This window comes from Podarcis vaucheri (genome assembly GCF_965113315.1).
Source record: "Podarcis vaucheri genome assembly, chromosome: 17".
Lineage (NCBI taxonomy): Eukaryota > Metazoa > Chordata > Lepidosauria > Squamata > Lacertidae > Podarcis > Podarcis vaucheri.
The window spans coordinates 42312810-42326503 of record NC_138755.1 but is presented as its reverse complement, the minus strand read 5'-3'; the positions used below and the strand labels follow the sequence as shown (position 1 = coordinate 42326503).

The following is a 13694-nucleotide window of genomic DNA, read 5'->3' as shown; positions in this document are numbered from 1 at the left end:
CGGAGCCTTTAAAAAGGCTCTTTCTGCGGTAAAGGGGGGCGCTTCAGGTGCCCACCGAATCTCCTTGTTCACAGGCTCCGTTCCTGTGATTTTAGGGGTCCCCCGCTTGCCGTAGCGGGTCAGACCCGAACTCGCAGAGCCGTCCTCTCTCCGGAGCTCGGAGAGGGAGCAGCCATTAGCGCTGGCGCCGAACCGGAAGGATTTTTTTTTAACCCAAAACTGATCAAATCCCATAGGTTGGCAATAATTAAAAGAGGTAAGAGGTATAGTTAGAGCATGGCGCTGATTACGCCAAGGTTGAAGGCTGGATCCCTGTATGGGACAGCTGCATATGCCTGCACTGCAGGGGGTTGAACTAGATCAGGGGTCTGCAACCTTTAAGACAAAAAGAGCCACTTGGACCCGTTTCCGAAGAAAAAACAACTGGGAGCCGCAAAACCATTGCGACATTTAACACAAATATAACACTGCATATATTGTTTCTTACCTTAATGTCCGATCTGACAGCGGGCGGGAAGGTGACGTCGGGACGGTGCGTGACTAACGCACACACCGCCCCCATGCGACGTCAGAGCCAGTACAGCGCCCACCACAGTGGGTAGTGTTGGGGCGCACAATGCGCCTCCTCCCCTCGCTAGTATCCGCCCCGGAGCCGCAGCAAAGGTGTAAATGAGCCACATGCGGCTCCGGAGCCGCGGGTTGCAGACCCCTGGACTAGGAGATTCGCAGGGTCCCTTCTAACTCTACAGTTCTACGATTCCATCCCAGTCGTTGTTTCTTTAAAAGTTGAAGTCAATCCAGGTGGCTGCACTTTTGAATAGAGGAATGGGGATGTAGGTATATTCCATAGGGTACATCCATATTATGCTCCATGCAAGATGATGTTGTGTGTAGCCACCTGTTCCCATTAGGTAACAACCGTTTCTGATTTTTTTTACTCAACCTGTCGATCTAGATGGGTCTTCAAAGCATCTTACAAAAAGAAGATTGAAATGCAACTTGCCTAAAGGTTGCTTCTAAGTCTTCTGATCTGTAGCACTGCTTTGGGGTAGCTCGACTGACCCACCCACACAAATTTCAGGCCTTATGAGGACATTGTGGCCATTTGCATTGCTGTTCACCCCCGTTACTTCTGTTGAACTGCAGCCACGGTTCTGTAATCTACCGCATTTTTTGCACCATAACACTCACTTTTTTCCTCCTAAAAAGTAAGGGGAAATGTCTGTGCGTGTTATGGAGGGAATGCCAACGGGTGGCATGCCTACGGATTTTCCTCCTCTAAAAACTACGTGCGTGTTATGGTCGGGTGCGTGTTATAGAGCGAAAAATACGGTATATTCCCTTTTGCTTATGACTGCAAAGTGCTTTCATGGTCCAGAGGCAGAATAGAGGTGGGAGGGAGAGGTGTAGCCGCTGACTTTAAAAAAAACCCAAGGACAAAATCTTCTTTATTTTTGAAAATGCAAAATAAATGGTAAGTTGGCAATATGGCAAGCAAACAAGCATGCTGCTAAAACCTGTAGGACTTAAATAATGTCAGAAGAGAAAGCCTAGCCTAATCACAGAAGAATTGCTGAAGGATAGAAGGAAGTATAATTATTTGTTCTCTTCGCTGTAGAAGGTGCAGATCAGCTTATATACCTGCACTGGGATTTGTTTTCCGGAAGCTTGTCTGAAGAAGTAAGCCAAATAGAACTGACAAAAGATTAGGTTGTTGAACTTAGCAATAAACCAAAAATCAATTGATTTACTTCAGCCTACCGGCCTTGTGGCTGAACTTTCACAGCTACTTAATTTGTCTTGCTGCTTTTCATTTCCTTGACACTCGCTGCATCTATGAAGGCTCCTCCACAAGCCAGCCCTACACATGTAGGCCAGCAATTTTTTGTAGATCTAATTACGGTATATTGCAAGGGCCTAGTTGAAAAAAGAGTAGTAATTTTATCAGTTGCAGTCTTAACTACACTTAACTGGGGGTAACACCCAGAGCTCTTAGTAGTTCCGATTTCTGAAGGAACGTAAGGCTGCACTGCAAGTTAGTTTGGTCCCTCTTGGAATGTATGCCACCCACTTTAGGCCTAGCTAAATTTATACTTTATTTTTAGACTGAACTAAAAATTGAATTCAGTAAAGAAACTTTTATAGAGAATGTATACAATTAGCAAACTAATTTTTTCAAACGGCAATCTTTATGTAGCCAAAACACTTCTATCCACATACAAGAGAAAAGTGTCATTGAGCTTTGGGAACCCTAAACTTTGCATAAACAAGAGACTAATTCAAAAACATGTGGGGGGGGGCAGATCAGCGAGGGCTGAGCGTGTTCAGTTGCCATGCAATGCTGGCTGACTACTGGAAGGGTTGGGGAGGGGGGCAGAAATAAGAAAAAAACAGGTTTCATAAGGAACATATGTTCTAAAATGGGGCATGGCCGGCTTGCTAGGACCCCAAAGAAGAGAACTCTACACATCAAAGTTGTGTTGCAAGCCCACATATATTGAAACAATGCTTTTAAATATACTGTACAGCCATACCTTGGTTTTCGAACAGCTACTCGAACATTTTGGCTCCCAAACACCACAAACCCAGAAGTTACTGTTCCGGTTTGGGAACTATTTTTGGAAGCCGAACGTCCGATGAGGCAGGAACTTCCTGCAGCCAATCAGAAGCCATGCTTTAGTTTCCAAACGTTTTGGAAGTTGAACGGACCTCTGGAATGGATTCCGTTTGACTTCCAAGGTACGACTGTATAGAAGATAACCAGATGAAGAGGCAATGGGATTATCAGATCTGGGTGTTAAAGAGTATTAGAAGGAAAACAGGGAAGATAAACCAATAACGGTCACTGTAAACGCTGAAGAAATCTACACACAAACCATTGTTTTGGGGGATGGCATGGACAGAGCAACCAACAAGAGAGTTCTAGGGGAAATGTTTGCAATGGGCACAAGTTCCCATGTGAGATCAGGAGCCAAACATTTTGCAAAGTGGTCCCTTGCGCTCAAGCGCGCTTTCTCCATAACTACCCATCACCAGAGTTTGCCTTTGCAAACTCAAGGATACATGACACATGGCTAGAGAGAAATTGCCCCATGACTGCATTTTCCGAGTCTATAGCCTGCTGGAGGTGTGTGTTGTGACTGGAGGTTATAGGATAGGATAGGATCATAGAATTGGAAGGGACCCTGAGGGTCATCTAGTCCAACCCCCCTGCAACGCAGGAATACACAGATGTCCCATACGGGGATCGAACCTGCAACCTTGGCATTATCAGCACCACACTCTAACCAACTGAGCCATCTTGTCAGGTTGTGTTACACTATTCCAACACAGTGTGGCAAATTTATTTCATTTGTTCCCTTCCGCCTATCTTCAATGAGAGGAAAAATACTTGCATCACACACACACTTAGAGTAAAGTCGAAATGTCACTGTGGGTGTACTTCTGAAAATTATGTGTAGAACATTATGCCCTGCACTTTTATACTAATTTGTCAGCCACCTTGAGGGTGTTCAGGTCAAAAGACAGGTTATAAATCCTATAAATAGAGGTGATAAAAAGTATCATTTTAACAGGATACAGAAAAGAACCCATTTTTTTCTGGTGGTGGGGGGACAGGGAGGGGACGACGACTATCCTTTCACTACAAGAAATCATTGTGTGAGCTTCCACTAGCAAGACTCATTAGTTGAATCCATCCCAAACACTGGAACACCAGCCAAGCTACTTGACACTTCTCCCCACAAACAAAAAGAAAATATTTTAAAATTATATACAGTATAGATTACACACTGGGGGAGGTGGGCGTTTTGCAGGACACATATCCAGGTACAATTACTTCACATAAGGGCAAAACAGACACTTAAGAGTCAGGTGCAAGTTTTAAATAATTATTTGATTTAGTGTTCAAAAGCTCCTTAACAATTCATAATGACATACTTTTAGAAATACAGAACTTTGCATATCTAGCAAAGTGAAGTTATACAAACACAAGGCACCTTTAAAACTTGGTAAAGCAAATATAAGGCACATGATTACATTTAACGAGAGAATTAGGTGAAAACTCCGGATCAGAGTTCACTGTGCAATCAAGCATGCTAGATAAACAAGCCGCGTAGTTTGACTGGAAAGTTTTTTGAAGATGGGAATTATTTTCAAACCACACCACGCTCCAGCTCATCTGTTTGAAGTGTCCAAGGAGCTTTTTCAAGCAGTGAAAAACATCTTACTGGTGCAGTTTAAGATGATTAAAATGACTCTTTGAAGTCAGTAACAAAGCAGCACTGTAAGGATTAAGTTTCATTACTTCCCATCGGTTAAATCCCTCCCATTCATTGCCACTAACTAAAGAAGACCACGATCTCCCCCTTGCCAAGCGATCCAAATAAGCTTTCAGTAAAAAGAGAAAAAGATCAGGAAGGCCATTCAGAGCCCCATGAGAAAGTGCATGAGTACCTTTGAAGGGATACTGAAAGATTCTACAAATCCTGCAAATCCTAACCAGAGAGAAGCAGGAAGACTGGAAACTGTATAAATTGCTTCCAGTCAAGTAGCTATTTTGTCCTCAAAGCCTTCCCTACTGATCTTAAGACATTACACTTGCATTTACAAACAGCCCATCTGTTGTTTTTTTGGCTAAGGAGATGGCAGGAGGAAGAAACAGCAGGAAAAATGGAATTATTTATTCACTTTCAGGGTTAGCTGAAATGAGAACAGTAGCCAAAGAAATGAGAATGCTTTGATGAAGGCTAAAAATGCCTGCTTGGTAGTAAAGATTCATAAAGACAGCAGCTTCAGCTAGTATTCTGAACACCAAATCAGAACAATCTCACATATTAAGGGTTGGAAAGGAAAGTATATACTCTCTCTACTTATGTTCAAAGATGCTAGAAAATTCATCAAGACAGACTGGAGGTAAGAAGTGTGCCTGGGTGGGGCTAACAGTATGTATCAAACATATTTTTTTTTACTTCATTTATTCACAGATTCAATCCTACATAAGAACCACTAATAAGGAAACACACTGACAATTCATGGCTCAAGCGACAAGATTTAATTTGGTATTGCTGCTATGAAGTTGTGGGGGGTTTTCACTGTATGTTATTGAACTAGAAGTGGGGTGATTTGATTTATTTTCTGATACATATATCCTGCCTTTCTTCCATGGAATCGAAGGCTAAATGAAGCAGGGAAGAGATGGGTAGAAACAGAACTGCATGCAGATCCAAACTTTATCACAAGCAACTAGACTCTTCCTAATAGCCCTGTCTACAGGAGCAGGAGTAGGACTCCCTTCTCACCCAACTGCTCTATGCCAAGGGCTTTTCTAGATGTGATTTCTTCTCCAAGCCCCGGTACCTATCCAAATGTAATTCCTCAAAACAGTGTTTCCATTGCAAATAACTTTTCTCAGCATTAGCCCACAATACTAAATGCATTGTTCAAAAAATGAACTCTCTGTGCAGCGAAAGCAGAAAATCTTGAGAAAAGTCACTGTGGATCTTCAACAAAAACAAGTGACAGAAACAGGTAAAAGGTGTATGAAAACACCTGTCACTTGAGAGGAGCAGCACATCCTTTGAATTTACAGATCTATTGAAACTGAGTGCTGTGTGACGTTGGCAACTGTTAGAGCTAGCAATATCTCTTAGTGATCAATGGAAATTCCTATCTGTCTGTTATTCTGTAGAATTTTTTTTAAAAAAATACTTTTTAAAAATCTTCTAGAGAGGCTAGACACTTGACTACTGTACATGACTGAATCTCCAACAGTGACAGATAAGCACAGACGTGGGCAAAATCCTCAGGAAGCCAAAACTAATATGAGAAAGGCAAACTGAGTTGCCTTGAAGGGAACAGGGAACATTGTAGTATTGGTAGAAATGCCTGACTCTTCAGAGTTATATAGCTGCAAGGCATCATATTATTGTAACCACCGAAGTTTACGACGTAGCTATGCTCTTTGAGCAAATATTGTCGAAAGCATAAAATTCTTAAAAAATGGCACCTGTGTGTGTAAGAACCAAGTTGGAAGTAAAGGATTAGTTTGCAATTTACTAGTTAGTTACACTTTTGCTTCAGATGGACTTAGACCAGGGCAGGTAATTCTTGGACCACAAATTATCACAGATAGTTATATAAGGACAGTGATGCAGCAACTGTAACAAAAAGGAGAAAGTCCAAAGAAGGCACTAATGCTGTAGTGCAAAGCAATGTAATATAAAGAAAAACATAGTTCTATTAACAGAGCAGAAGACCTGGATAGAGGCAGTGAACCCAGCAAAAGTAGTATCAAAATTAAGATATTTCTGTACTTTGGAGGAATGTTGTTAAAAATAAAGACCAAGCACCTCCATTGAGAGAGAGAAATGTTCAAGTATGGCAGATGCAGCTGCTAGCACTCTTTCCACCCTGCACTATCATATCATTATTTGTTTTATCACAGTGACAAAGATCAGTCTACTTCATCCTTAGTCTCAGTACTGAAGCACTCAAAGCACCCTTTTAACTGGTCCCCAGTGCCAAAAAGTCCTGAAATATCTAACCCTAGAATTATTTCCCCAATAGCATTACCTTCAAAGGTTCCTGTGTCAATTTCCACCCAAATGCACGAAGTAACTTTAGCCTCTCAGGACACACGGCCCAAACTATTCTGTCTGGCCACCCACATTTCTCTGAGCCACAAAGTAGAGACAGGTCAAGGTAAGGTTCCTAGGATGTCTCTTGCACAGCAGCAGACACCGTAGTTCCACAACTGCTTTTCTTAACACGATTCGCATCTAGTCTTTTCCTTCCTTCTCCTAGCCAAGAAGAACTTTTTGCATCCTGCGCGCTGCAACAATGGCTTCGTCTTCTGAATCGGACTCACTCTGGGAAGTCGAACTCTGAGACGCAGAACTGCAGGGGGAAGAGCACTCTGGCGAGCACAGGTAGTGCATCAGAGGAAGGCGGTACTTCCCACAGAAGTCCACAAATTTGATTTGTCGGACACAGCTGTCAAAATAGACTCCTATGGGCAAAAGAAACGTAGTTTAAGACAACAAATGCTTTTGTATTTATAGTTAAAGTGTGCATGTATCTTATTTGTTTAATTCCTATGCAATATTCAACTGTGTCCAGTCAGCACAAGGAATTCCCCCCTCTTCTTCCCTTGCATCCGCCCCAAATGTGTTCCTAAGGGGGAGGGGGAACCCCCTTAACAGACTGAAGGGGTGCACAGGGGAAGGGGGAAAGTCCTATTGCGCAAGCAAAATCTTTGTGCTGATTACACATTACTGTACTCAGTGCTATTTTAGATGAAACCCTATTCTATTCAAGTCTACTCTTCACTTCATTGGGGCTGATTCACAGGTAAATGTGTATAGGACTGCAGCCTAAGTCTCTGTTCTGAAAAGGGTGATGACTCCTTTCCTAAATGAACTGAAGTTCTCACAGTTCTGATTTAACACCTATTTCTCCAAATTATCTTCCAGAAAAGTTATTTTTTTCTGGGCAAGAAAATTGCAAGGTTGCCTTACTGAAAGTTGAGGGCTAGTTTGTTAAGTACACTGGACGCTCCGGATACAAACTTAATTCGTTCCAGGGATCCGTGCATACACTGAAAAGCCCGCAACATGAGGAGCTGCTTCTGCGCATGCATGCGGCACGCAGAGTGTGCAGCAAAACCTGGAAGCGCATTCACAACCCGAAAGTTATGTTACCCGACGGTAATGTAACCCAAGGGTCCACTGTTTATAGAAGAAGAAGAAGAAGAGTTTGGATTTGATATCCCGCCTTTCACTCCCCTTCAGGAGTCTCAAAGCGGCTAACATTCTCCTTTCCCTTCCTCCCCCACCACAAACACTCTGTGAGGTGAGCGGGGCTGAGAGACTTCAGAGAAGTGTGACTGGCCCAAGGTCACCCAGCAGCTGCAGGTGGAGGAGCGGAGACACGAACCCGGTTACCCAGATTACGTGACTACCGCTCTTAACCACTACACCATACTGGTTCCTATGTAGACAAGGATATATTTTGTACTAGTCTTTAAGCTGCTATGCCCTAATATTAAAGAAAATTGACTGAGTAACCTCACATGTGAAAAGCAAGTTAGTTCCTCATGCGTCAGCTTTAGAAATAAACCTGAGCAATTTGGGCACTAAGTCAAGTCAAGGCTGGGCTTTGCATGTCATCCAAGCCGAAACTTATGATTAGCACAAGCTGTAGCCAAGGTTTGCTCTTGAATGTTGCTCATGGTCACTAAGGAAAGTGTGTAACTATGACAACATGTTTGATCAAACCTTAGGTTGGCTTATAATGGCAGTAAAAAGGAACGGGGAGGAACAAAGTGGCTGTGAGTCCTCTCCTGGTGCCTGTATACTTGTGCAGGAAGGTAGGAGGAATGTCCCACAAGAACAGAGAATAGGGCATACCTCCACATTTAGGGTTGGGGCAGTTGCTGGCTAGGCTCAAATAGCGGAGGAGATTCCCAGGGAGGTCACTAGGAACATAGGGAACATTGCGGGTTTTAATGGTGCGTCCAGCCAGTTCCTGGAGACTTGGAGGATTGTAGGTCAAGTCACGGACAAATCGTACAACCAATGGGTTCCCACGCAAACTCAATTCTTCAAGATGAACCAAATTGAGGATTTCCCGAGGAAGGTATGTCAGCAGGTTATTGTGGAGGCTAAGGGAGCGCAAGGAATGCAACCTGGAAACCAAACATCAGAAAACCCGGGGTAAGGCAGTGTCATAATTCCAGTCCTCCGGTCCCTCTTTCCCTTACGCTTTCCATAGGAGAGCCTACGTCTCCTAGATTAGACCTTGAAAATTCCTTTCAAGAACCCAAACATATGCAGTATGTTTAAAGCACTTCATATGTTCAAAGGGCATTGGATTGCTGCTTTGATCTAATGGCTTACATCCTGGTTTTTGCTGCTGTGATAACCTCACTTCAAACTTCAGATCATACATAACGCCTTTCCCTTCACAGGTCTGCATGAGATTATTTCCAAACCATTCAAAGATGTCCAAATAACATGGCTGATACAGAATGCAAATCTGCATATTTGCATAGACAAAACAGCCCTAAACAGACTAATGAGAAATCCAAAGGAATCCAAATGAATTACTGCAAGATCCAGTATTGCCATTTTTGTGTAAATTTAACAGTACACATCAATGTGATTAAGCTGCCTGATTTCATTTAGAGACTTTTCCTATAGGACACAAATTGCATGCAGATTGTCATATGACACAATTGCACAATATGTTTTGCGACATAAGCGTGCTGTGGAGCCACAGCTCATCACAACTGGCTTGCACATACAACAAAACACTTTGCATGCTTCTTCCTACACACAAGTACCTGCTGAAGCAGGAGTTACCAGGTTCTGAAGAGCTAAATATATTCAAAACAGTTAAATTGCTCAAAATACTCACTGTGCCAACTGAGGGGGAATACTCTGTATCTTGTTATCACAAAGGACTAGGTAATTGAGTAAAGGCAGATTAGCCAACTCTGGTGGAATCGAAGTAATGAAGTTTCCTCCGAGGTACAAAAACTCCAAACTGGAAGACAAAGAGAAAAGTGACACAAAAAGTTTATAGTAATGATTTCTCTCAGCTCAGAATTTCAATTCACAATACAACCCACTTATGGAAAGAAAACGGTGCAAAGGACCTGTACGGTCTGGAAGAAATATCAACAACCTCAGATATACAGATGACACAACACTGATGGCAGAAACTGAGGAGGAATTAAAGAACCTTTTAATGAGGGTGAAAGAGGAGAGCGCAAAATATGGTCTGAAGCTCAACATCAAAAAAACAAAGATCACGGCCACTGGTCCCGTCACCTCCTGGCAAATAGAAGGGGAAGAAATGGAGGCAGTGAGAGATTTTACTTTCTTGGGCTCCATGATCACTGCAGATGGTGACAGCAGCAGAGAAATTAAAAGATGCCTGCTTCTTGGGAGAAAAGCAATGACAAACCTAGACAGCATCTTAAAAAGCAGAGACATCACCTTGCCGACAAAGATCTGTATAGTTAAAGCTATGGTTTTCCCAGTACAGTGGTACCTTGGGTTAAGCACTTAATTTGTTCCGGAGGTCCATTCTTAACCTGAAACTGTTCTTAACCTGAAGCACCACTTTAGCTAATGGGGCCTCCTGCTGCCACCGCGCTGCCGGAGCACGATTTCTGTTCTTATCCTGAATCAAAGTTCTTAACCTGAAGCACTATTTCTGGGTTAGTGGAGTCTGTAACCTGAAGTGTCTGTAACCTGAAGCGTCTGAAACCCAAGGTACCACTGTAGTGGTAGTGATGTATGGAAGTGAGAGCTGGACCATCAAGAAGGCTGATGGCCGAAGAATGGATGCTTTTGAATTCTGGTGCTGGAGGAGACTCTTGAGAGTCCCATGGACTGCAAGAAGATCTAACCTCTCCATTCTGAAGGAAATCAGCCCTGAGTGCTCACTGGAAGGACAGATCCTGAAGCTGAGGCTCCAAGACTTTGGCCACCTCATGAGAAGAGAAGACTCCCTGGAAAAGACCCTGATGTTGGGAAAGATGGAGGGCGCAAGGAGAAGGGGACGGCAGAGGACGAGATGGTGGGACAGTGTTCTCGAAACGACCAGAGTGAGTGTGACCAAACTGTGGGAGGCAGTGGAAGACAGGAGTGCCTGGCGTGCTCTGGTCCAGGGGGGCACGAAGAGGTGGACACGACTAAAGGACTCAACAACAACAGCCATTGATGGCTATGTCTCATACAAGGAGCAGAAGGAAAACTGGTGCGCTCAGAACCTCCTTCTGGGAAGCCCCTGGCTGGTGTTGCTGGGAGCGGGCTTTGAAAGCCTTGTTTCTTTTTTAACAAACAGTTTTCATTAAAGATTTTTTTTTTGTGACCACAGAATTATAGTTGGGAGGGACCACGAGGGTCATCTAGTCCAACCTCCTGCCATGCCCAGCCTTTTGCCCAATGTGGGGCTTGGACCCACAGCCCTGAGATTGAGAGCCTGGTCTGCTCTGGTCCAGGGGGTCACGAAGAGGCGGAGGCGACTGAACAACATAGCTGTCAAGCGTCCCTTATCTGGCGGGACAGTCCCTCATCCCAGCGCTACGTCCCGCTGCTGCCCCTTATTGATGGATGTCCCTTAAATATAGCATATAAATATATGATGTATTATAGTATTTTAATATTATTTTGGAAGCCGCCCTGAGTGGCTGGGGAAGCCCAGCCAGATGGGCGGGGTATAAATAATAAATTATTATTATTATTATTATTATTATTATTATTATTATTATTATTATTAAATAAGCTACTGAAGGTAATGGGGCCCTTTCTATGTCCAGCTGTCCTTTGTCAACAACAAATTGTCGCTGAATATATGCTCTATGGTAATTTATGGACCTCAGAGGTATCTCAAGCCCTTTGCACACAACAAAATATGTACTTTATCCCAGGGAATGTTGCCCCCTTCCTTTGGCTGCGGGTCCCTTCTTCTTCCCGGTCTCCTTCCTCCCCCCCCCCCGGCCCGGCCCGGCCCGGCCTTCCTCCTCCTCCTCCTCCTCCTCCTCCTCCTCCTCCTTCCTCCTGCTCACCTGCGGAGCTGCTGGATGGCGGGCGGGATGCCCTGGAGGCGGTTGCTGCCCAGGCTGAGGCTGCGGAGGCGGCGCAGGCCCAGCAGGGCGCCGGGGACTCGCGTGAAGCGGTTGCCGCTGAGGTTGAGGACGCGCAGGCTGCGGGCGAGGGGCGCCCCGGCCAGGCCCTTGGGCAGCGAGCCCTCGGCGCCCAGCCGGTTGTTCTTGGCCAGCAGCGTGTGCAGCCGCGGCAGCGCCAGCAGCTCCGCGCCCAGCGCCGACAGCCCCGTCCCGCTCACGTCCAGCACCTCCAGCCCCGACGGGAAGCCGCGGCCCGGGCCCTCCGGCCACAGCGCCAGGCGGAGGGTCGCCGACGAGGCCGCAGCCGAGGCCTCCTCCTCCTCCTCCTCCTCGGCCTCCGCCTCGGCCCGGCCCGCCTCCGCCGCCATCGCGCTCCGTCTGAGGAGGAGGAGGAGGAGGCCCCGGAACCTGCGCCGCGCCGCGCCCACCCGCCTCCGTCCTCGGGCCGCGGGCCTCACGCAGCTTCCCGGGCGGCGCCTCCGCCTCGGGCCTCGGCCTCGCCTTCTGCCTCCGGAGGGATTGCTCCTCCAGTTGATGCACCGCGGGGTCGGAAAGCAGAATAAAAAGGGGGGGGGGCTCAGCCTTTAAGTCCATACAAATTGGGATTTGGAAAACCGCTCAAAGGACATGCCATGAAATCCAGCCAAGAGGAAGCGAGGAAGTCACTTAACAAAGGGAATAACTGTAATTGTCAATAAGGCTGTGATTTATGGTTGTTCGTCTTGTTTGCTTGTTTATAATGTTGTGAAAACTAATAAATTTTTTTTTTTGGGAAAAATCAAAAGTAGTGTTCCAAAGGATGGAATGGTGAAATTGAGGGAAATCGGCAACGCTGCTTTAAAAACAGCAGAAGTTAAAATACTGAAACATGATGATGGTGATTTTATTATTACTCTTATTACTACTATTTTTTATCATCATCATCATCATTTCTACAAACCTATTTATTTTCTACCTACCTGCTTGTTTCTCTCATTTATCTATCTATTTATTTCATAAAATTTACACGCCATTGTAAAACAACACCACCTTCAAAGCAGTTTACAAAACGGTGAAACTGATGGAAATCCACAAGGTTGCTTTAAAAACAGCAGAAGTTAAAATACTGAAACAGATGGTGATTTTATTATTACTATTATTACTACTATTTATCATCATCATCATTTCTACAAACCTGCCTATTTATTTTCTGTCTACCTACCTGTTTGTTTCTCTCATTTATCTATCTGTTTAATAGCGTGGCAGTTTGGGAAAGATCCCTACTGTGAACTGTGCTTGTGTCTTCCGCATACCAGGCATGTGCCCCACCGACAAGCTATGGCTATGCATGGAGTACATTGGTGCTCCAGCTCTGGCACTAGCTCTCCATGGTCTTCTAGGTGTTGTTGAAGATGCTGGCATTGACCTATAAAGCTTGAAGTGACATACTTAAGATTTGTCCCCAGTTTCTCTTTTCCTAATCTATGGGATTTACCAAAATGTCTATCTTCAGTGTACTATCTGTGCACCAAGTCTAAAATGGCAAACAACGGAGGCACAGCTCCATTTGCTCTGGAACTTCCTGCCCTGTGAAGACCCTAGCGGTTAAAATGGCACAGTAAAATGCCCTTAACTTCAGGCTGAAAGGGACAGCTAGTAGATTTTAAAGCTGTGGGATACTGGGGATGGAATAAAGGTAAAGGAACCCCTGACCGTTAGGTCCAGTCATGGATGACTCTGGGGTTGCGACACTCATCTTGCTTTATTGGCCGAGGGAGCCGGCATACAGCTTCCGGGTCATGTGGCCAGCAGGACTAAGCCGCTTCTGGCGAACCAGAGCAGCGCACGGAAACACCGATAACTTTCCCGCCGCAGTGGTACCTATTTATCTACTTGCACTTTGACATGCTTTCGAACTGCTAGGTTGGCGGCAGCAGGGACCGAGCAACGGGAGCTCACCCCGTCGCGGGGATTCGAATTGCCGACCTTCTGATCGGCAAGCCCTAGGCTCTGTGGTTTAACCCACAGCACCACCTGCGTGTAGACAAATAGCACGGTCATGGTTATTGGAATTTTT

The 13694-nt window shown here is 45.0% G+C and overlaps 1 protein-coding gene and 1 long non-coding RNA gene across 2 annotated transcripts in view; one reads left to right on the top strand and one right to left on the bottom strand.

Annotated features, from left to right (window-relative positions):
- The window catches only part of LOC309522721 (putative G-protein coupled receptor 156), a gene marked incomplete at its 5' end in the record, with an annotated part of 42599 nt that extends 30593 nt beyond the window's left edge, over window positions 1-12006 (bottom strand). The window contains 4 exons of the mRNA XM_082206192.1: window positions 6804-7009; window positions 8409-8686; window positions 9418-9546; window positions 11579-12006. Coding sequence (XP_082062318.1) covers window positions 6804-7009; window positions 8409-8686; window positions 9418-9546; window positions 11579-12006 — 1041 coding nt within the window. The remainder of the gene's footprint in view (window positions 1-6803; window positions 7010-8408; window positions 8687-9417; window positions 9547-11578) is intronic.
- LOC309522699 lies at window positions 1340-5693 on the top strand. The gene is made up of 2 exons (XR_014215148.1): window positions 1340-3146; window positions 3309-5693. It is a non-coding gene; the product is annotated as an uncharacterized lncRNA (long non-coding RNA).
- Window positions 12007-13694: the final 1688 nt, after the last annotated feature.